Consider the following 24,377-nt stretch of genomic DNA (forward strand, 5'->3'; position numbering starts at 1 on the left):
GACATGAACGAGTTCTACAGGAGCTTTGTGCCTGGAGAAGAGCAGAAGAGGATTCAGGCTCTGGAGCCCTTTGACGAATTTGAGGTTGGTCTGCCCTGGTGTGTGCAGGATGTGGGGAGGGAGGCGAGATGGCTTGCAGGCAGCCACAAGACCAAGAGATTCTTTCTGTGTGGCCAGCGCGGAAATAGGGTGGGATGGCGGCAGAAGAGTCTTCTCATCTGGTGCAACCAAAATATGATATACAGGACACTGGTGAAATCTTAAAATAGGATATAAAATAATTCCTACTTGTAGAACTAAAGCGATTGCATTTGAGCGGGCAACAATGTGACATTTAGCTTATCATAGAAGCGCATAAGGCGTTTCTAACCTTCGTTGGCTGCCAGTCTATTTCCTCAAGTCCTGGGAATGGGCCAATGGGTAGAGGGGTTTGTTGCGACTGAGAGCCTACGGCGACCTCTCTGTTCTTCCAGGAATGGCACCTGAAGTGCTCCCATTATTTCATCCTGGCCGCATCTAAGGGAGAGGACTCCTCTGCACCTCCCGTCTTTCCCAGGGTGGAAGGTAAAAGCCCAGCCTCTCCTCCGCCCTGGGTGCCATTCATGAGTTGGTGGGATGTTTTCCTCCTCCTGTCTCGTCTCCCTGACCGCTGCAGAGTTGCACGAGGGCTGATGGAGGCCTGCAGGGCTAAATAGAACCAAAGTTGCATTAGCTCTGCTAGCTCCTAAAGCAGCTCTATTCAGAGAAGTAGCTTCAGAGGAGCTTTCCTTTTGTCCCCTTGGCCATACAGATTTCCTGAAGGATCTCCTGTTTAATCATTGCATGATACCAGAGGCTGTGCAAGGTGGGCTCTCCTCTCCTAGGCAGCTCTCTGTGTTTTTTAGATCTTCCATTGAAAATCCCTTCGCTTAAAAAGAAATTAAAATGAATTCCTGCTCAGGAGCGACCTCTGCCATGGATTAATTCCTATTTATACGGAATGCCAAGATTGTAGGTTTCTAAGCAGAGTTTACAAAGGGCTGGAGCGGTTTGTTTGTTAGACCTCACTGTCCTCTGGGCAGCTTACCGCATGCCAAAGTACGTTAGATTGTTAATACGTTAAAACACCAAGAATTAACATTTTGAAAGTTTGAAAGCTAAGTTTCCCAACAGTGCTGTTGAGTGTGAGGTTAATAGACTCCTAGGATCGGAAGGGGCCTCCCTTGCCCAGTTCAGGCCATCCCAAAGGAGGAATGGCTCTCCAGCCGCCCCTTGAGAATCTCCCATGAAGCGGCATCCAGAACTTCGGGGGGCTTTCTTGGCTCTCCCTCCTCTTTGGATTCTCCCCACCCCCGGCCAGTTCCTGCCTTAGCCTCGGTCGCTTTGGAGAATTAAGTCCCTTCCTGTCCTGGAAGACCAGTCCCGTGCCTCCCTCGGCCTTCCCTCCTTTCAGCTGAATGTTCTTCCCAGGAAGCCCTGAACAGCTCAGCTCCTTTACCTTTGGCTCAGCCCCCACCCAACCACCCTTGCAGGCTGAAGGGAATCCCTGGGGTGCCGGGAGGGAAGGAGTGGGACGGGGTGGGGGCATTGCGAGGGCGGTGGGAGGCTTCCTGAGGCTAGGAGGGTCCCCGGGCACCTTCAGCAAAGGCAGTTTTGTTCATCCAGCATTGGGAGCTTAAGCGGCTGTCCTCTTTGTTTTGCTTATGGTACCTTTTAAGAACTTTGGGGGCTACATAACATCGTTTTACTTCTTTCTGCTGATCAAAAACTGCCCAGGACACTAATCAAAGAAGGCAGGGAAAGCGCCTTCCCCAAGTACAAGCCTGGATTTAGTGCAGGAGACAGAAGAAAAAGAAGCTTCACCTGGGGTTCAACCTGCGGCTTTTGCTTCCACGGGCATGGCAGGGGGGGGGGGGGGCTGAGCCAGGGAGGGGCTGGTGGCTCACCAAAGACTCCACATTCCCTTGGGGGGAGGGGGAGGGTGCCTCCAAACGATGGAGAGACAAGGTGGAGAACTCCCAGGAGATACTTGGCTGGCCACAGACCGCTCAGCCAAGAGGAGCCCAGCCTGATGCAGAGGGCCTTTCTTGCCCTGCTTAAATTCAAGAGGGTCCACGGCTTTTGGAAAGATTCGTCGCCTAAGGAAGCGGAGGCTGTGCGGGAATCTTTTCCTACAGAAGCAGCCTTTCCCAAGGCACCTTCGCCTGGAGGAGAGAGGCTCCCTGCTGCCTGGCCTGCTGCCTTTCGCTGCTGGAGTGACGTGGCTCTTTCTTTCTCTGCTTCGCAGCTCCCCCGGCTCATCGAGCCCCTCGCTTTGCTGGGACTGTGGCCGCATCCTCCTGTGGGGCAGCGGCTGGCCTGAAGCGCTATGGTCACTGCTCGGTGCTCCTCGCCCCAGACGTCATTCTAACCACCGGTGGCTTCGGGGACCATGGTGGGCGCCACTGCCGCCTGACTGAGCTGCATATTCTGCTCAAGCAGCAGGACGGTTGGAGAAGCGACAAGGTCAGACTGGCCGAGCTAGAAATGTCTTGGGGTAAGTGACAGGGATGGCCGGGGGGGGGGGGGGGGGAGACGCAACCCTTGGTGCAGGCAAGCTGCCCCTCCCTGGCTACGAGAGCTTTCTCCTCTCCTCCTGCAGACGGGCGGCTTTTCCACACCGTGAATGTTCTGCGCTCAGGCTGGGCTGTCGTCCTTGGGGGCCGCAAATCCCCAGTGAGCCTTGCTCTGCCCCCCCTTCGCTTAAAGGGGCTGGCAGATGCCGATCCTTTGAGCCCCAGCAACCCTGTCCTTGAGCTCACTCCGCTGCCACCTGTCGAGGGCCTCTCCGTGCCCCGCTGGAGACACACCGCCACAGAAGTCACGCATGAAGGTAGGAAGGGAAAGCTCACCCCCCACACCCCCGGGGAGGGGGAAGAGGCAGGGAACGGCACCGATGAAGCCCGGCTGCTCTTCCGAGGCCGGTTGGAGGCTCCTGGGACTCACTCCCCGCTGCTCCTGGGCCTTGGGCTCAGCACCCCCAGTTCATCAAACACCCAGGGCAGTAAGGCCTTTTGCCAGCCATTCGAAAAAGAGTTGTGTGACCCGCTGTGCAAATGTCACAGATTCTCCTCAAAACAAAGCCCAGGGGCTCAGGGGTCCTTTGGCTTCCTGGAAGGGGCTCTTATCCCCCAGCGGGCCTGAGGTGTATCGGGTGCCAGGGGGAGGAGGAGGAGGAGAGAGGGAAGGGGCCTGACCTTCTGCTCTCTTTCTAGGACAGGCTTACCTCTTCATCTACGGAGGCTGCAGTTCTGGGCAGTTGGTACTCACCGATTGGCACTTCCTGCATTTGGAGGGGCTCCGCTGTCAGCAGGTGCGGATGGGTTGAGGCCTCCTTGGGCCCCTTCGGGAGCCTGCCCTGCAAGAGCCCTTTAGGGCCTTTCTTTGTTGGCTGTGGGGGTCAGATGGAGAGCCCTGGGAGATGGGTGGGTTGCGCCTGGATTTGAAGGTTGGCCTCACTCTCATCCCTTGCACCAACCGAAGAGTGCCAAGAGCTCATCCGAGGAACCTGGGACCCCAGGGGACTCCTTTGTCGCTTCTCTTTTACTCCTTGGCAGAAGTAGTAGCCAACCTGCTTAAACTCTGGCCAAGTAAAACACCTTAGGAGACTTAAACTCATAGGAACTTAGAGTTGTAAGGACTTGCGTCCAGCCCCCTGACCGGCAGAAATCCTTAGGCCATCCCAAAACTTCCCGTGCTGGAGGCCGCGCATTTCCACGTAGTGACTCCTCGAGAACTCTTGTGGTGAGGATTGGACCTTTCTCCATAAGGCTTCCATCCAGCGGGCTCTTGTCCTGCCCTGGGGGTCCCATGGAGAAGATGTGCCCAGCCTCTTCCCTGGGAAGCCCTTCAAGGAGGGGAAGGCAGCGGTTCTATGCAGACCGAGGTGTGTACATGGGTGACCTCTCCTGCGGGAGATGCCTGGACTGCTAATATGCTTCTAGACATAATTCCAGGCGTTGATTGCCACCTTTAAAGCCCTTCATGGCTTGGACCAGGTTATCCTAGGGACCGTCTCTTGCCGGTCACATTCACTCGACCCACCAGAGTTAGGTTTCATGAAGGACCAGAGATTGTGGGTGGCTTCTGGCCCAGCTGTCAAACCATCCATCACACATTCCCTCATTTGGTGAAGAAAAAGCCAGTGGCCAGATGATGCCTTGGCCAGCTGACCTCATCATGTCCAAAACAGCTGTAAGGTTTGCCTACCATGACCTGTTTTTTAACAAAAGCACTGCCGGCTGCCAGCCATCGCCTTGGTCCTTTCGAAAGGCCTGTGAACCCCTGCCTGGTTATCTCTTCCAGGACTTTGGCTGGTTGGCTGTTCCGTTGCCTCCTGAGAGACAGGAGTAACACCGGCCCTTCGCCAGGCTCCTGGTTCTCTAAATCACTGCCCCGGGGGGGGGGGGGAGGGGGGCACTTGGATTCTTGGGAGAAGGAAACTCTCTTCTTTTTAACAAACCTGGTGAGATTTTGCCATTAGTTGGGCGCTTTTGTTTCCCCTCCAGATTGATGCAGCTCTTGCAGCGTCTCCTGGGTGGGTGAGCTGAGCCCTCCAGCCCTCTTTGGAAGGCTGGAGGTTTCGTGAGGGCTTCGTTACCTGTTTCACGTCGTGCTTTTTGGTCAGAAGAGGAAGCAGTTGACAATATTGTTGTCATCCCCTCTGTACACACAATCTTTTTCAGTTTGTTATTAGCCAAATCCTGATTTCAGCGCAAGAGAGGGGAGCGTGTTCCGTGTGGAAGCGAACCCACGCTTGTGTGTGACCATCAACTAAGAAATAAGCGCCCTGTGTTGGCACAGAAGGCTGCTTGGAGAAGGGGGGGGGGGCATTTTTCGTAACGTTGCTTACTAGGGGAAAAAAATGCATTACACATATGTGCAAAAGGCAGTGAAAACTGAGCTCTGGGAGAAGCTCTCTCTCTCTGGGGCAGGCGCTTCTTTCCAGGGAGGGGCCCTTCGCTTTGGCTGGGCAAGGAAGGCTGCCAGCTCCTGCCTTGCTCATGGGTTTGGATTGGGCTTCTGTGCTGCTGCTGCTGCTGCTGCGTATCTCACTCACGCAGACACTCTGGGCAGTCATGCCTCCCCTCTGCTCCCCCTTCTCAGATTCCAGTGGAGGGTCCTGTTCCGGCCGGCCGTCACTCGCACAGTGCCTGCAGCTGGGCAGGAGGGGTGCTCATCGCCGGCGGCCTGGCATCCTCTGAGCAGCTGCTGGGCAGCCTCTTGTTTCTGAAGCCAGCCGGGAGAGGCTTCCAGTGGCATTCTCTGGAGACCTGCCCCCCGCTCACACCCAGGTAAGTAAGCCATGCCTCCCCCCGTCCCCCCAGCACAGTCCGCATGTAACAGTTGCCGGGCTTTTAGCTTCTCTGGCCAAACTGAGCCCCCTCCTCTCAGGGAGTTCATGCCGGTCATTGGCTGCTCAGACTCGCTTTATCAGCCCAGGGTCTCCGAAGGGGACTTTCTCTCTTGAACTTTCTGTCAAACAGCTACAATTGCTCTGTAGGAAGAATCCCCACGGCATTCTCTCTCCTCTGGGACTAACTTAAAAATAAGTGTTCGCGCTCTTTAGCAGGAAAGCAAAGGATACCTGAGAAGAGGCCGTGTTCGCCTGGTCTTGCTGCCTCTCCTCCTCCTCCTCCTCCTGCTCCTCCACTTGCGCCTTCTTGGCTGCCTGGAATGGAGGGAGGATCCCTGCCCAGCACAGAGCTTCATGGAAGACCAGCCTCTAAGGTCTCCTCCAACCTTGGGAGTTTATGGGTGAGCGGAGCTGAACTGGCCGGCCTGTCAGCCTTCTTGATGCTCCAGATAAAAGGTCTGGAGGACAAATGAGAGCCCTTATGCTTCTCAGGATGTTTAGCACAGCATGGCTGAAAAACAAAAATAAGAGATCCCAGAAGAAACCAGCATGGTTGCCTAAAGAACTGGTAAGCTGAAAGACAAGAAGAACAGACATGAAAAGAGGGATACATAAGACAGAAGAACAGCATATAACCCGAAGCTGCAAAGATGAAGTCAGGAAAGCTGAGGCTCGGATTGAACTAAGGCTTGAAACAAATATGTCTAATTTAATTTGAAAAAGATTTCAATGTGTTAAAAAAATAAGAAAAAAGGAAATGCATTGGTCCATTAACGAGGGAAGATGGGGGGGGGAAGGGGGGGTGACAGGCAGCTCCAAAACTATGGAATTTGGGGAGTTTGGTGGAGGGGTTGTTTTCTTTCATTGCCCTGGCTAGGTAACCTCATCAGTGCTAGTCAGGAGTGCTGCTTGCTGTCAGTTTATATTCTGGGGTCTTGCCTGTCTGGGGGGAGGGGGGGGGAGTGTCTTAGGCCTTAGGGATTCTGTGGCTGGGCTGTTTACTGACAGCAGTTTCTTGAATTGGGGTTTTGCTTGCTAGATTGTTGGTCTGAAGTTGACCTTGGAGTTAATCTCTGCTGACCTGAGAGTCCTGAACACCCGTGGAAGAGGTGCTGGAGTCCTTTTGTTCCCCTTTGATTGTCTCTTATCTATAGACGTCTCTATTGATGGCTGATTTGTCAGCGTGCCAGACTTCTAGAAATTCCCTGGCATTTTTGTATTTGGCCTAGGATTGACACATTTTGACAATTGAAACTGTAGTTAAATCTGTCTATATGTTATGAAATTAAAGAATTTCCGTCATGTCTTCTGACTGCCAGTTGGTGTTCATGGATACGTTCTGCCAGTCGTCTGCCTGTTTCCCCTACATCGTACAGTTCTTGCGTTGTATGCTGTAGCTGGATCCTGTTTTTTCTTCCGGTTTTCCTAGTATGTTTTGAAGGGCTTTCGTTGGCTCGTGTGCTACGCTGATTCCATGTGGTGGTAGTGGTCTGTTGGTGGTTTCTGAAATATTCTTGATGCATGGCAATGTAATTCTTTCTGGGTTTTGTGTTGGTTGTGCGACAGTGAGGGTTGAGTGGTCAGGGACTTTTTGATAAAGCTGCGTGAGTGTTCATTTGGTTGGAGTGTGTCGTGCAAGGCCTCCGTTTCCTTTTTCTGCTGTTCCAGTTGCTGCAGTGTGTTTGGGCACGTTTAAATAAAGTCTTTGCTTCTCTTGTGGGAGGTTGGGTTGTTGCACCTGGTTAGTGTGGGTGGGTTTTCCGTAGACTTGCATTTCTAGTTTGCCATTTTGGTCTCTGCTGATCAGGATGTCCAGGGAGGGTAGCGAGTTGTTGTTCTTTTCTTTTCTAGTAAACTGGATTGCTTTGAAAACGTTAATTGATGGTTTTGTGGGCATTCTCTAATTGGTCTTTATTATGGTGAAGGTGTCATCTACATATCCGATCCACATTTTCCATTGTATTTGTGGAAGTGCTGTGGCTTCTAGACATTATGGAATATGGAATGTGGAACTGGAATATATGGAATTCAGTGGTGAGAAAATTAAGGCGCTACACTTGGGCAGGAAAAACAAAATCCAGAGATGTAGAATTAGTGGTACCTGGCTCAGCAGCAGCAACTATGAGATGCATCTAGGAGTCCTAGTGGACAGTCACTTGTGGCTCCTGCCGAAAAAGCCAAGACGGTCCTAGGCTGCACTAACAGAGGGATAGAATCAAGATCATGTGAAATGTTAAAGTATCGCTGTATAATGCCTTGGTGAGGCCACATCCAGCTTTGGTCACCCTGATGTAAAAAAGATGTTGAGAGTCTGGAAAGAGTGCAGAGAAGAGCAACAAAGACACTTAGGGGACCGGAGGAATGATTGCTGGAATTGGGGATGTCTACTTTGATGAAAGGAAGGATTGGGGTGACATGATAGCATATTTGATAATGATAATGATACATGATAAAATATTTGAGGGGTTGCCACAAAGAAGGAGAGGGGATGTCAACTTGTTCTCCAAAGCACCTGAAGGCAGGACAAGAACCCCTGGATGGAAACTAATCAAGGAGAGAAACAGCCTAGAAATAAAAAATAAAAAAAATCCAGACAGAACAATTAAATCAGTGGAACAGCTTATCTTCAGGAGTTGTGGGTGCTCCATCACTGGAGGTTTTTAAGAAGCGACTGAAGAGCTTGAACTGTCTGAAATCCTAGGGGGTTTCCCTCTTGAGCATGGTGCTGGACTAGAAGACCTCCAAGGTCTGACACTGTTATTCTGTTAAAAGACAGAATAGGAATACAAGTCAAAAGAGGCAAGAAAATGATAAGAAAACAGATATCAATTTTAGGTGAGTTCCAATCATCAGGACCAGGAGGATTGCATCTCACAGTCCTGAAGGAACTGGCAGATGTGATTTGGAACCATTGAACCATGTCTTTCAGAGATCCTGGAGCATCGGGGAACTACCAGAGGATTGTAAAAGAGTTGATGCGATTCCATTCTTCAAAAAGGGGAAAAGGTGGATCCAGGAAACTACAGACCAATCAGCCTGACGTCAAGATCCTGGAAAAAATAAGCAGTGGATCTGCAAACACTTAGAAACAAGCAAAGCTATTACTAGAAGCTGACATGGGATTTGGCCAAAACAGATCATGCTAGACGAAGCATCCCAAGGTTCCTTTTAACTCTGTTATCCTGTAAGTGTGAGGACTGCTCATAGGTCATTTTTTTTCATTTTAACTTCAAATGGTCACTAAATGAATGGGTGTAACCCAAGGATTACCTGTACAATACAGAGCCAGAGTAGGAAAGTCAGCACTGAGGCAAACAGCAACGGATCTCCCAAGGTGTAAAACATATCTTTATCCACTACAATCCATCTTAATATACTCACTCTGCACATTTCAGGGGGATGTAACAATATTTAGGAAGATGAAACTTGTGGAAAAAGCATGAATCTTATACCAGCCAGGAAAAATGACAAAAACTCAGCCTTCCAGCACAGGTAAAAGACGGGCTGTTTGGCACACCTAGGCCACATCTTCTGGGTCCTTGTTCCTACTTGATTTGCCCTTTGCTTCAGGTCCAGGAAGAGCAGGAGTCCAGTCAGCTCTGCCCCCGGGAAGAAGAAAGCTGATGGGAAAGTGCCAGGAGTCCAGGCACATGGTGGGAGAGGGCTGGATAAAGTAATTTCGCTTCCTCTTTTCTCTTAGAGGATTCGGCAGAATGACAACATGCTGAACTCTGATGCCCAAATTTGGACATTATTACAGTTGTATTCCCTATTTGGAAGCGGATGTGGGGCAATTTGTTTTCTTCCGTTTTCACAAACGTTGTCATTTCACAGTATTTCCATCAGAATTAGCAGTTGGATTCTTAGATGCTGGGCCTCCCTCCCGTCACCTTCCCGGCCATTCCTTCTCTGCTGGATACGGCACATCGATCTTGAAAGGAATATTATCTGAACAGTTTTTGTTCTGGCTGGATGTCTTAATCACTTTTGCAAACAAATAAAACTTTTTATTACAGCTTCTTTCATTCAGCTGCTCAAATTTGGATGCCCTCCCAGGTTTGGACAAGCTCCTCCTTTACCGGGCCTTATCCAAGGACCACTGAGCTCCCAGAAAATCCAAGGGTCTCTGGATGCTCCTCTTCAGCACATGTTCACCTTGGCAGAAGAAAAGGAGGAGCGTGCCCCCACCCTCCCCTGCTCTGCTCCTGCCCCTTTCAGTGGAGAGCAGTAGCAAGATCCAGTGGGAGCCGCTAGTTAACTTTGCCCCGGCTCAGTCCTGGTTCAGAAGAATCTCTTTGGAGGGAGCTGCTTGCCCAAGGAGGAGAGGAGCCAGTGTGTCCTGGATGGAACTACGGGGCTGCCTTCCGAGGCTCTTTCCAAGAGAGGAAGAAGAGCACCTGGCATTGTTTTCTGGGCCCAGGAAGCTTCCGGAGTCCTCCAGACTTTGGAAAGTCCTGAGGACAGATGTAGCCAGAGGTGTGAAGAGCTGCGTCGCCTCTCTGGTGCCCAGCAGGAGGCAGCAGATCCTGGCAGTGATGACTCAAGTTCTCAGGATTTTTCGGATGGGCGATGGGCACCCAAGCTGGAGGCGAAGAATCCCTTCTCTCTTGCTGGGCATCTATTGTCGATGTTCCCTGCCTGGGGAAGCTGGAACTAGCCCAGCACTACTAGAGGACTAACGTTCCCTCTCTTTTGTGTTTTCCACCCAGGTATTCACACACGGCTCACGTGCACCGCGGGAAGCTGTTGCTCGTGGGTGGGGTCTGGCTCAACCCTCCTTCGGTGCCTGGCGTTGCCGTGATAGACCTGGCGACAAGGGCTTTAGCGGAGTATCACATTGACACAGTGAGTTGAAACTTTGAGGCAATTGGCCTTGGGGTTCTCTTTGGCTCTTCTCCCCATGGAGGCGAAGCACCCATAGCCAGGGTCAGGGGCAGGAGAGGCTGTTCCTTTGGTGTTGATGCTGGTACTTTCCTCCTGAAATATTACCCGGTTCATTAGCTCAGTTGTCTTCCAAGGAAGATGGTGGGTGCAGTTGCCAGAGCATCAGCAAGTATCCTTGGATGCGGTTCTTCCGGCTCCAGAGAGATACATTTATTTGCGGAAGAAAGGTGTTCCCAGGCCAAGCTCAGTCCTGCCCTTGTTTTGTTCTTCACAACTGCTGGAGGAATACAAGCCCTTTCTCCTTAGAGCCATAAGAGTAGCTGGCATTAGGAGTTGTCAAGAGCCTCGCTACAGATGCAATTTTGAACTGATAAATCACATGTCCGGGAACAGACATCTGAAAAGAATTGGGGGGAGGGGCACTGTGGTTTCTGCCTCAAATCCAGAAGTTGTTGAAATTCATTATTTTTTCATTAATCTACACTCAGTACTCCATAATGGCAAAGTGAAAACAGAATTTTAGACATGTCTGTACATTTATTAAAAATAAAAGGCTGAAATATCACATAAGTAATTCAGACTTGAAATTTAACTCAGGTGCCTCCTCCCAGTTCTCTTGAGCATTGCTGACATCTTGATTGGAGGTGGACCTGTGGCAAGTTAAATTGATTGGGCATGATTTGAAAAGGACTCACAGCTGACAAGGGAGACTCTAGCAGAGCAAAAGCTACTGAAGGTTCCTGAGAGCACAGTGGCCTCCGTAATTCTCAAATGGAAGAAGTTTGGCACAACCAGGACTCTTTGAAGAGCTGGTCACCCAGTCAAACTGAGCAATCGGGAGAAGGGCCTTAGTAACAGAGATGACCAAGAACCTGATGGTCGCTCTGAATGGGCTCCAGAGATTCTGGTGCGCAGATGGGACAGAGTTCCAGGAGGACAGCCATCACTGCAGCCGTCCACCGATCTGGCCTTTATGGCAGGGTGGCTAGACGGAAGCCTCCCTTCGGTGCGAAACACATGAAAGCCCACTTGGAGTTTACAAAGACGCACCTGAAGGACTCTCAGATTGCGAGGAACAAGATTCTCTGGTTGGATGAAACGGTTCCACCACAAATGCGCGCACAACAAAAGCGCGCCTGACTAAACCGCGGTGACAAAACCGCGTGACGAATGAGCGACTAATTAGCCCTAAAACGCACCGACAAAAGCGCGCCAACAGAAGCGCGCTGTAACGGAACCCTAAACCTAACCCTAAACCTTACCTTAAATTAAATCGCGCTTCTGTCGGCGTGCTGTTGTCGGCGCGCTTTTGACATCGCGGTTTTAGCGCCACGGTGTTGTCGGCGCGCTTATGACATTCGCGCTGTTGTCGGGTCACGGGATGAAACCAGGACTGAACTATTTGGCCTCAATTCTAAACGTTACGTCCGGAGGAAACCAGGCACCGCTGATTGACAGCCCAATATCATCCCAATAGTGACGCTTGGGGTTTGCAATATCACGCTGTGGGGGTGTTTTTCAGCTGCAGGGACTGGGAGGCTGGTCAGGGTTGAGAGAAGACTGAATGGAGCAAAGTACAGGGACATCCTCCATGAAAACCTGTTCCTCAGCGCTCAGCACCTCAGACTTTCCAACATGACAAGGATGCTGAGCACGCAGCCAAGGCAACAGAGTAGTGGCTTAGGGACAACTGGGAATGTCCTAGAGTGGCCCAGCCAGAGCCCTAGCTGGAACCTTTTGGACATCTCTGAAGGGACTTGAAAATGGCTGCCCACCGACAGTCACCATCCAACCTGACTTAGCTTGAGAGGGTTTGCAAGGAAGAATGGCGGAAAATCCCCCAATCCAGGTGTGCAAAGCTTGTACTGAGTGTAGATGAAAGAAAAAATAAATGTCAACAACTGTAGAATTGGGCTGCAGCATAACAAAATCGACAAAAAGCGAAGGGAGTCTGAGTACTTTCCGAATGCCCTGTAATTTACCAGATGAGGAAGAGGCAAGATTTGTATCGCTCAGATACCCTCGTGAGCAGCTCCAGAATTTGCCCAGAGCTGCCAGGGGCAGAGGCAGCAGGAGCTCAGAAAGGTATGAAGAAGGAGGCAAGGCTGGAGAAGGGTGACCCTGGGGAGGGGGGGGGGGCTGGCTCCTGTGTGCTGGGCAGGAGGAGGAGGAGAAGCAGGGAGGCTTGGCAGGAAGTGCTGTGATGTCCCTGGGTTTTCTTGGGGTCTTCATGACAGGGGCAGACTATGGTCCTGATTCACATTTGCTGTAGCATCTAACCAGGAGCCCACATGCCCACTACTTGCCACTTAATGCCCACCCTTAAGGGGCAACGAGGCAGAAGGTAGATTTGTCTTTGTTCTCAGCTGCCTGGTTCCTAAAGTTGCCTCTTGTGGCTTTCTTCTGCTGCAGACATTTCTGGAGTGGCCCCTGATGTTACACAACCACAGCAGTGTCATCATACCCGACACGGAGGAGATGATTCTTACTGGAGGGGGCGGAAACTGCTTCTCCTTTGGGACTCATCTGAACTGGTCGCCTATCCGCCTGGATCTGAGCAGCATCTGAAGGGGTGGGCTTTGACATATTGCAGCCCAAGAGGACAGAAGGGCCGAAGCAGACTGGGTGATGCAGTGGACTGGACTCCTTGCACTCAAGAACATTCCCCCCATCCCCACCCCCGGTCATTGGACACGGGCAGCCTGTGGCAAGAGAGCTGTGCTCCTGCTCTGCAGAGCAGATGTTCCACTGGTGGCCCCCCGGCTTCAGGGGGAAGGAGCCCAGGTGTAGGAGGCCACCTGCCCTAAAACTCTCAGCCCCGGCTCCTTTGCTGCCTCCCGGACAGTGGCCCCTGTCAGCAGGAGGGTCCAGTAGGCTTCCGGGGGATTTTTATCGTTTCCTTCCTACACCTCCTCCTGTGCCAGCCTCCTCATGCAGCGTTTTCTAGTGATCTCAGCCGGTCGGAGAGAGCAACACTGAGCAAAAGGGGTTTGTTCCCAGCAGCAAAAAGCAAAGCCTGTTCTCATTCCAGTGATGGACGTCTATCGCACCGGCCATTCCGGGTTCACTTCTGAGCCTCTGGGTTATTATATACCCTAAATAATTGTAATGACCTCCTCCTAAGTAGGTAGCACTATTCATTTAATAGTAGCATCACAAATACAATATTTCGTTATATTTGAAGGGGTCAGTGACAAAAATACATTACAGCAGTATATTCTGTTTAAAAAAAAGGGTAAAAAAAAATGTTGGGAGGGAAGCTGGAGCCTGAAGAATATGAACCAGCCTGCAATGCTTAAGCTCTCCTGCTATGTGGCAGCTGTTGCTGCTGGGATTCAGGGAAGAAGCTCCTTGGCTTTCCTCCTCTTCTCCGCCCATCCTTATTTTTGCAGCCCGGCAAGGCTCCCCACGAGCCCAAAGGCAGGGACAGCCTCCATCTTGGGCAGGAGTAGAGTCTCTCTAGATCTGTTTTATTGTTCAAAGAACGTCGTGGCCACTAGGTGGGGCTGTTTCTCAGCTGAAGTCAAAAGGACTTGGGGGGGGGGGGGGGAAGCCGCTTGGAGGACTCAAAAGGGCTGGATTTCTGCCTCCCAGAACCGCTGATTGGATCCCCTTTCTAGCCACCAGGATGCTGAGTTTTGAGCTCAGCTACAGACTGCTGGTCAGCTCCCCAGGAGGCCCTGACTGGGGTCTTGTTGCCCACCAGTCCCCATTCAGCTGACCTCTTTCCAGCCTGGAACGCTCTGCAGAACTCTCCAGATCCTGCAGTTCCAGCTGATCACGGTTCAGCATGTTGTGCAAACAAACCTGGTTGGGAGGACCTTGTTCTGCCTCCTTGGCCTCACCAGCTTTTCCTTTGGAAAGGAGGTCATCTCCTCGGTGAAGTTTGCAGACTGCCTCCTATTCCTGGGCAGGACCTTTCCCTCACACTTTGGCGGCACGGCTCCCTCAGCCCCTGCTTCCTGCTCTCGCTTCTCCTCAAAAGGTGCTTCTGGCCCAAACGGTCCCCTGTTCACCTCCCCCCCAAAAAAACAGGTTGGATTTGAACTTGGCCACACAGCCTGTTTTAATAAGGACTAGAAGCTGAGTCTTCTCACCACCTGCTAGAAACTCATTCACTGCTTCTGCAGGTCCCTGGAGCCCATTGCTGAGAAAGCGTGCGAGGGGGAGGGGAGTGTTTGGGCCAAAGGAAGGGCTCGGCTGCCTTTTTCTTCCTCCCTGGAATGGAGGTGCTGGATGCCATCCTCTCCATCTCCCAGGCGGCCGGGCAGGGCCATCTGCTAAGCTAGCTAGCTTTGCTGCTTCCTCTGCTGGGTGGGGACCCACAGGGATGGTCTGAAACCACCTTCTGCCAAAGACTCCATGGTCTCCTTCACGCCATGCGCTTGACTGTCAGGGCTGGGGCAGCATGTTGTATGAACCGTGCCAGTAGAGGAGCAGATTTCACCCAAACTGCTACCAGGACAATTGTGGGTCCACCTCATGTAAACGACAAAACAACTGCAAGGCACTGTCTCAGCCCCCCCCCTCCCTTCCTCCCAGGGGAAAAGGTAACGGTGTAGCCCACCTCCTCCTGCCTGCCCCCCTTCAAGATTCCTCGTGGGATGCTGGGCAGGACTGGAGTAAGAGGCAGGGGCTGATATTCCCCACACCAATGACAGCCCCCTCCCCCAAATCTGGCTAGGAAGGCCGAGGCGCCTGCTTTTGAAAGCCTGAGACTAGGAGAATCCCTGCCCTCGGAGAACCTGTTGGGTGGCTGCTGTCTTGGATCTTGTTTCCTCGTATAGACTGATCCAATGCTATGCCAAGGCAACTGCCCGTGGAGGGAGGCTCAAGGATTTCCCTCCAAGCAGTCTGTAGATAGGCAGCCTGTGAATGGGCCAGGCCATGCATGCATGCATGCCATGGTGGCATCCTCTTGGAGGGAAACTGGTGTGCCCGTTCCTTAAGAGGCCGTTGCTGGAGCCCGTCATCCTGGATATCAGCCAGTTTCCAACCTTGCCTTTTGGGGGGGGAAGTACAGGGAAGGTGATTACACAGCAGTCACAGAGGAAGCAGGATAGCTCAACCCATTTCAGTCAGGTGTCAGACCAGAACTGTCAAGGCCCACTCCACTCCATAATTAGGAAAGAAGACTAAGAGACTCCATGGGTTGGAAATCCAAAGTACTTTTACTAATTATAAATGGTAAGCGAGCAGTAGTGAAGCAAGATCTGAATAATATGGCGCGAAAGCAATTGATATATAGGCAAACCCGTTCCCCCCCCTTAGGATCAAAGCTCCAGTCCAATCATAAGTCCTTCAAATGTCAGGTGTGAGATAACTTCAAAAAGACAGGCCGAAGATGGAATGTGTAGGCCGTTGATGCAGGCGGGAAACACGTACGCATGCGTAATCCCACCGACTGGTACATCCTAGAACATTCCTCCAGCACATCAATTAAATCCCTCCCACATACACGCCCCCCCCTCCCCGTTTCATGGCAGCTGAAGCAACAGCAAAGCAGAAGCTGACATCCGGCCGTCCCCCGGAAAAAGGCTGTCAGGCCTGGAAGAAAACACAAACAAAACAGACAAATAACAAAACAAATGAAAAAGGGAGGGGAGAGAAGTCAAGGTTTGTCGGGATAAGAAGCATAAAATTTCTGGAGTAAGCGGGGCGCACGAACGTGGGACTTATCAACCCATTCCGCGTGGGAGGGGGGAAAATGTTTCCAAGCCACAAGGTATTGGATGCGATTACGGTGCCGACGGGAATCAAGAATGTCACGAATTTCAAAATGATGTTCCCCATCCACAAGTAACGGAGCAGGCGGAGGGTCATCTGTGGGCCTTAGGTTGGACACCCGAACAGGTTTGATGAGGTTAATGTGGAACACTGGGTGGATACGGTTGAGATGCTTGGGCAATTGCAAACGAACAGAAACAGGATTGATAACCTTCACAATTGGGAAAGGGCCAACATACTTGGGACCCAATTTCTTCGATTTTTGTGTAGTATGCAAGAATTTTGTGGACAAATACACTAAATCTCCAACGTGGTACTCATAGGGCTGAGAGCGTTTCTTATCAGCCTGCTTCTTATGAGCCTTATGGGCAGCGTCCAAGGTGGAAAGAGTCAGGGGCCAAAGGCGACTGAGACGCTCACTCCAGTCTGCAACGGAAGGAACCTGAGGCTGGGCCGTAGGCAGTTCGGGGATAGGAACAAAATCCTGGCCGTAAACGACCCGGAAAGGGGTGAAGCCCGTACTGGAGTGAACCGAATTGTTATAGGCCACTTCAGCATGCGGTAACAAGTCAACCCAATCGTCCTGTTGATAATTGATAAAACAACGTAAATATTGTTCAAGGACGGAATTAGTACGTTCACAGCCGCCATTAGTCTGAGGATGGTAGGCGGAGCTAAGGCCTTGGGCGGAACCAATGCGTGCGAGGAACTCCTTCCAAAATTTAGATGTGAATTGGACTCCACGATCGGAGATAATACGGTCGGGAACCCCATGTAACCGGTAGATGTGGGAAAGAAATAATTTAGCCAACGCCTTGGCGGAAGGAATTTTGTGGCAAGGCACGAAATGAACTTGCTTGGAAAACAAATCAGTGACCACCCAGATGACGGTGTGCCCCTGGCTCTCGGGGAGGTCAACAATAAAGTCCATAGAAATCTCCTTCCAAGGTGCAACCGGGCGGGCGACAGACTGTAGAAGTCCCTGCGGTTTCCCCGGCGGCTTTTTGGCGGCAGCGCAAACTGGGCAACTGGCCACATAAAGTTCAATGTCCTTTTTTAAAGAAGGCCACCAGAATTGTCTCTTCACAAGGTGTAAAGTCTTGACGAATCCAAAATGACCCGCCATCCGGGAGTCATGAGCGCGACGAAGGACAACAAGTCGTAGGGAAGCGGGGACGTATAATTTAGCACCTATCCACGGTAGATCGTCCCTCATGGTGCACTCGTCCCGATGGGTCAGGAACCAGTCGTCTTGAGGAAGAGCCGCTTTGAGGTTAGAAAGTAGATCGTGAGGCACTACCTCCTGAGCTTTGGTCTGTTGACGTGTGAGTACCGGAGCTGCCAAGAGCGGTTGGACGATACTCAGTTTGGAACAATTATACTGAGGCAATCGGGACAAAGCATCGGCCATGAAGTTCTTACCGCCCGGGATATACTTGAGAGTGAAATTGAAACGGTTAAAATATTGGGCCCACCGCATCTGTTTGGGGGAGAGACGACGAGGGGTGCGTAACGCTTCCAAGTTCTTGTGGTCAGTCCACACTTCAAATGGGTGTATAGAGCCTTCGAGAAAATGGCGCCAAGTAGCGAGGGCCCAACGGACCGCAAAAGCCTCCTTCTCCCAAACCGCCCAGCGCCGTTCTGTGTCATTGAGTTTACGTGAGGTGTACGCGCAAGGCTGTAAGTTACCTTGGTCATTGGCTTGTAGCAGAACGGCCCCAACAGCGACATCACTGGCATCCGCCTGGACGACGAAAGGCTGGTTGAGATCAGGATGTTTAAGAACTGGTTCAGCGGCAAAAAGGCGTTTAAGTTTTTCGAATGCCGCCTGGCATTCCATGGTCCAGTCCAAAGGCTTATTGGGTTTAGGCTTCGGGTCGCCTTTAGTCTTGAGTAAATTAGTGATAGGGAGAGCAATGTTGGCAAAAGAGGGAATAAATTGACGGTAGAAATTAGCGAAACCCAAAAATTTTTGCAACTGTTTACGAGTTTTGGGAGCGTCCCACTCAGTGACCGCCTTCACTTTTTCAGGGTCCATTTCAACGCCATTCGAGGAGATACGGTAGCCCAGATAGTCGATAGTCGTTTGGTGAAACTCGCACTTAGACAATTTGGCATATAGGTTGGCAGCACGGAGTTTTTTCAAGACAGTGCGCACCAGATTGACGTGGTGGTCGTAAGAGCGAGTATAAATGAGGATATCGTCGAGATAGACGATAACGCCCTTATAGAGATGATCGTGGAGGATCTCATTAATGAATTGCATGAACACAGCAGGAGCCCCCTGTAGGCCAAAAGGCATAACTCGGAACTGGAAACAACGAAGAGGGCAGTTGAATGCGGTCTTCCATTCGTCCCCTTCCTTAATGCGTACTCTATAGTAAGCTTCCCGCAGGTCCAATTTTGTGAAGATGCGGCCCTTCCCCAGTTGCGCTAACAAGTCCTTCATCAGTGGTAGTGGGTAGAGATTTTGAGTACAGATGGCGTTAAGGTTGCGAAAGTCACAGCACAAACGAAGAGACCCATCTTTCTTTTCACGAAATAGGACAGGGGCAGCCACCTTGGGTCGAGCCGGTTCAATGAACCCACGTTTCAAATTTTTGTCAATGAAAGAACGCATCTCCTCCATTTCCCTGGGTGACATGGAGTAAATGCGGGGTTTTGGGAGTTTGACCCCGGGTAAAATGTCAATGGAGCAGTCAGTAGGCCTGTGGGGGGGTAGAATGTCCGAAGATTGCTCGCTGAAGACGTCCCTAAGATCCAAATATTCTTTCGGGATTTTTTCCTCTCCTGCAATCCTCTCCTGCCCTCTAGCGGCTGCTTCAGGAACGTTAGTGACGTCAGGTTGGTCCGGAGAGCCCTCCCGCACTGGAGGCACCTTCGAGCGAACACGCAAGCGGCCTGTCCGCCAATTTATGTGAGGGTTCCACTTCCGGAGCCATGGGATGCCCAAAATGAGTGGTCTGTCCATGCCAGGCGCGACCACAAAAGAGATTAATTCAGTATGGGTACCCATTTTCATTTCCAAAGGCTCAGTAAAAAAATGGGCGCCCCCCCCCCCCACAATCGAGCCATCTATTTGGCAAAACACAATCGGGGTTTTCAAAGTGCGCAATTTGATGCCCAATTTTTCTACCATGGCGGGATTGATCATGGATCGGGAACAGCCAGAATCAAGTAAAGCTAGGAGGGTGGCAGGGGTCCCCTCAGGAGGAACTTTCAATTCAATAGGGATGAGAAGGGGCCCCTTGTTTGAACTCACCCAGCGAGGCGATGTGTCGTCATCAGAGTCCTCAGAAGAAGAGGAGTTAGCATCTGCGTCACCCTCTAATGGCTGGGCAACAGGAGGGGGGTTGGTTTCCCCAGCGAACGCTGTCTCCTTCTTCTTCTCGTCAGGGCCTCTGGCAGGCTTGTCATCACGTCTGGGAGGGGGTTGGGCAGAGAGAGGCAGTTTAGCGCGACATTCGGGGGCGGTGTGCCCGAGCTTGCCACAACGAAAGCATGTTAACGGTCTGGAGGAGCCAGAAGGGGGCCCTCTTGCGTCGCCTCGTCGTTTGGAGAACGATTGCGTAGTAGGAGGGGGGAGGGACCGGGCAGCCTTCTCCTTCCGCTTCCTTCTTTCTTCAGTGGCATAACGCAGACGGATTAAGTCAAGCTCGGCGTCTGCAGCATGCTCAAACCACGTGATTAAGCGTCTTGGCAGGTTACGATTGACACATTGTTGATAAATGTCTGCGTTCAACCCTTCGGCAAATCTGTCCAGAAGGGCGTCCTCCCCCCATCCTCTCATGTATTGTGAGAGACACTGAAATTCCTGGATGTATTGGGCGACAGGTCTATCGTCTTGGTCGAAGGTTAAAAACTTCAATTTGTTCCGCTTCTCAGTTAATGGGTCATCAAAACGTTGACGGAAAGCCTCCATAAAACGGTTGAAATTCCCCAAGAGGGGAGATCCAGACATGTGCAAAGCAGTCGACCACGTAGCCGCTTCACCATCCAAAGATAAAAGAATCATTCTGACCCTTAAAGTGTCAGATTCAAAGTCCCGGCCATAAATTTCCATGTAGTTAAACACCTGCATAAGAAAGGAGGGAAGGCTAGTAGAATCCCCCTTAAAACGTACAGGCAAGGGAGGGATTTTAGCCATTCGATGTCTTCGGGGGGGAGGCTGGGGGGGAGGTCCTCTTTGATCAGCGAAACCTCTAGCCGCAGGGGGAGACGCGGGCCGAGGGGGGGGGGAGAATCCTGGCGTGGGTAACGTTGCCAGTTTCTCCAGTCTCTTTCCTCCTCCCCCCTTCTCTCTTCCAAAAATGTTTGACCCCAATAATCAGGTAATTCACTCCGCTGGGGTTTTCTCATCGGGCCCCGGTGCTGATAGCCTCTCCATTCTCCTTCATCGCCCCCTCTGCTTTCCCCACAGTACCTTTGGCTCCAATAGTCAGGGACTTCACTCGCCTGAGGTTTTCTCACAGCACCTGGCTCCAGCGAAGTTTGTGGAGGTGGTCTTTGGGTGAGCCCAGCATTCCAGCTTGTCTCTATCTCTCTTTGCCCCGCTGAAATTGACCAACGGGGTGGGGGGGAAGGTTCAGGCTGACTGGAAATTTGCAGTTGAAATAAATCTTCGTGCAAAGGTCGGTCAGACGGGCTGGGCTGGTGTAACGAAAGGTCGGGAGGTCCTAGTTCACTGGAATCCCCTCCAGCTGCGCCCTCTTCCTCTCTGGTCGGAGAAGACATTCTTTCCCTTCTCGGTAGACGTAAATCTCCTGGAAAGGGATATATTCAGATCTTGCTTCTTGTCAAGGCCCACTCCACTCCATAATTAGGAAAGAAGACTAAGAGACTCCATGGGTTGGAAATCCAAAGTACTTTTACTAATTATAAATGGTAAGCGAGCAGTAGTGAAGCAAGATCTGAATAATATGGCGCGAAAGCAATTGATATATAGGGAAACCCGTTCCCCCCCCTAGGATCAAAGCTCCAGTCCAATCATAAGTCCTTCAAATGTCAGGTGTGAGATAACTTCAAAAAGACAGGCCGAAGATGGAATGTGTAGGCCGTTGATGCAGGCGGGAAACACGTACGCATGCGTAATCCCACCGACTGGTACATCCTAGAACATTCCTCCAGCACATCAATTAAATCCCTCCCACATACACGCCCCCCCCTCCCCGTTTCATGGCAGCTGAAGCAACAGCAAAGCAGAAGCTGACAAGAACAGTCTGGAGATAAAGTTGATCACACCTGTGGATGCCCTTGACAGACCTGGGACAGGGCTGGTGCATCCATCCTTGTGCTCCTTGATACCTTTGACCACAGTATTCAGCTGCGGAGTTGGGAGAGCGAGGTGGTCAGATCCTTACTCGGTGGTCAGTCTCCGTCAGTGTGGGCAGGAGGGCAAGGGATCATGCCCATGGACCCTTATTTGTGGCGCCCCACAGATGTCAATGCTCTCCCCTTCTAGCTACATGAATTTGCTGGGCGAGCTCCATGTTTTTTATTCCCCAACTGTCTTGTAGGCAAGTTTAACCACCAAGTCCTGCCTGGTCCAACCAGTGAGCTGCAGAGGTGCCATTGCGACAGATGCCTGTGGAGTCCCCTTGGCCATGCCAGAGGCGTCGGTGTTGTCTTGCAAAAGGCAGCCGCTGCTTTCAGAAGGACATGGGAGGACACAGGGGTTGACATTTGGGGGCTGCAGAAGTGTTAGCAGTTTGGAATTCGATGAAGGTGAACTGCAAGATCTCCAATTAGTTTTACATTGCACGTCTGTCTATGATTGCCATGATTGCTAATGGAGATATTGGTTTGGCTTGACATCTGTTTTACGTAGAGTAATCTATTTTAGGTTCTTCAGCATCTGCTTTCATTTGGAGTCTATGACGCAAACTGAAACTCTCTTCAGGGCTGCTATGAATGTCACGAAGTTCTCTGAAACTCCAGCACCCCTTTTCCTCTTTCTGAAAGACACACTGTTTTGCTGCAAAAACGCAAATGTTATGCTTGGTAAAAGGCCTCAATCCATCAGCTCATCTTGGTTCGGATACTAGGAGGGTGGGAAACAGGGAGGCTCGCCATCCCTCCAAAAGAGAATTAGACAATGGTGGAGGGAAGGGCTGGCCAAAACCTACCCCTAGATTCTTCCCTTCAAATCGCATCTCTCTGGATTCCCTCTTCTGCTTCTCCCACCTGCTACGCTGACTTTCTGCTTTAAAATCTGATACGGTAGGTACCACATTTATCTCCCAACTGTATTATTTTTACGAATAACTCATGGCAGCAGATATCTCGCAACATGTGCCCGCTCCTATTTCCCCCCAACAGGAACAAATCTGAGAGGAGGGTTGGGCTGCGAGAGTGACTGACACAGCTGATCAAGCGGGAGTAGAACTTACCATCTCCCGATCTCTAGCCTGCACCTTCATGGCTAGACCAAGGTGCTTCTCGCGAGGAGGAAAATGGTAATTTTACCCCGTTTGCTGCTTCCATTTTATCCCTTTCTCCAGTTCTGTCCATTTGAATGCAGTTTAGAAAAATAATTTGCAGAAAGTATTGCCAAGAAGTTAACCCTGTCCTAGAATTCCATGAGTTGGAAAGGGCTGAGAGCAGCCAGTGCTCACTTGCAGGAGACCCTTCCCGACACTCACGAAGCCACTTAAAGGCAGCAACTGCCTTGGGTTGCAAGTGAGAAGGCGGGGAGGGGGGGGAACCCACCCAACTGTGGGGAGGAGGAAGCCCTTAAGACTAAATCAGTGAATGGATGACAGGGTTCCCCCCCCTCCCCTGGGCTTTTGAGGGGGGGGGGGACGATGACCTTTGTATCCTTTCAGATACAAAGCGTTTTCTACTTTATGAAATACCCGTTTGAAAAAATACTTGTTTCTTACATGTAATATAAGTGCAACATTTATTTATTACATTCACATGGCTGCCCCTCAAAAAATAGTACTTCTAAGCGGTATGCAAAATCACTGAAACAGCAAACAAACTAAAAACGATCACTATAAAATGATTAAAAACAAAATCATAAATATAAAATTATTAAAAATTGTTAAACATCACAATATTGTTAAATACTTAAATTATACGAACCACAATGCAGAGAAATTGAATATCAACCCATTGTGGAGCAATCTGATTTCCCGAGGTGGGGGACAGAACCCAGCCCTCCCATAAAGCCTGAAGGTCTCACCGGAGTTTGCGGGATTCCCAAGATATTAACGGATGGTGGAGCCAACCTGCCTGGGGCAAGAGGGTTCCGTAGGGCGGGTGTCGCGGCAGAGAGGACCCACGTCCTGGGACCCATCAAATGCAGGCCCCTTGCAGTGGGGACCCATCTTGTGCCTCCTCTGTCAGAGCCAGAACGAAGACTGGAGCATCCTCAGTTGCCAAGCGCAAGGCTGGAGCGCTTCCAGCGGTTTGTTGGGGGTGGGTGGATTGCGTGGAAGAGGCACCAATCTGATCAGCCCGCTTGGCAATGCCCTCCACCCCCGCGGCCAGTCAGCGGCCCGCCCTCTCCTCCGCCTCTGGTCCTCCGGATGGCGTCCCTTCTCATTGCAGCAGCCAAGCCTCTACCTCCGTCCTTCCCAGTGCCCACTGGTATGGCTGTTGGAAATGAAGGCTTTGGTTTCATTTTGTTAGTTCTGTAGGCCGCAAAATCTTAAGGTGGAAAGCAGAAGTAGTAATAAACTGAACTGAATGGGGCGGGCAGCCTTCTCCACACACGCAACACACACTCCCTAGCAGTTGCCTCCTCCTCCTCCCGGTTTCAAGCAACATTCAAGCCAGCCCAGGCAGGGCTAAGGGTCTCCTAGGCAGGGAGGTGGCCCAAAAAGTGCTCCCATTCAATCCACAGAAGGAGGGTGTGCATTTTCAAACCAAAAATAGGCACTAGGAACCCATCTGGTTCCACCCACCACCCATCCCTACATAGCCTCCAAATGCATTGCTTGGCATCACAGAGAGATGAGGGGTTTCATGGAACAACTGAGAAAGAGAGAAGACGTACTTTTTAAAAGCAAAGTTATAACCAGAAGCCAACACAGATCATGCCAAACAAATCTTATTACATTTTTTGAGAAAGTGACTAAATTAGTGGACCAGTGAAACTCGGGGGACAAAATATATTTAGATTTCAGTATTTGTCAAAGTAGGCCACAGCCTTCTTGGTAAGCTAAAAAAAATATGGGTTTGATAGCGTCACCATCAGATGGATTGTAACTGGTAAATTTAACATATAGACCTCAATGGAGCTACAGCTACATGGAAGACAATAAGCAGTGGGATAGCAGCTTCCCTCTTATGCTCAGTACTCTTCAACATCTTCATACACGATTTCGATGTGTATGGGAATAAAAGGGAAAGTCATTAAATTTGCAGGTGACACCAGGAGTAGCCA

General features: G+C 50.9%; 1 protein-coding gene across 1 annotated transcript; it reads left to right on the forward strand.

The window, feature by feature from the left end:
• Positions 1-3: 3 nt before the first annotated feature.
• Positions 4-13,441, forward strand: LCMT2 (leucine carboxyl methyltransferase 2; the record flags this gene model as incomplete). Its single annotated transcript, XM_032219652.1, has 9 exons — positions 4-84; positions 474-564; positions 2,267-2,515; positions 2,621-2,851; positions 3,234-3,331; positions 5,125-5,312; positions 10,084-10,219; positions 12,244-12,343; positions 12,671-13,441. Coding segments are annotated over 9 exons (1,569 nt in total), but the record flags the coding sequence as incomplete, so codon positions are not given.
• Between the last annotated feature and the right edge of the window lie 10,936 nt (positions 13,442-24,377).

Source organism: Thamnophis elegans, chromosome 6 (assembly GCF_009769535.1).
Source record: "Thamnophis elegans isolate rThaEle1 chromosome 6, rThaEle1.pri, whole genome shotgun sequence".
Lineage (NCBI taxonomy): Eukaryota > Metazoa > Chordata > Lepidosauria > Squamata > Colubridae > Thamnophis > Thamnophis elegans.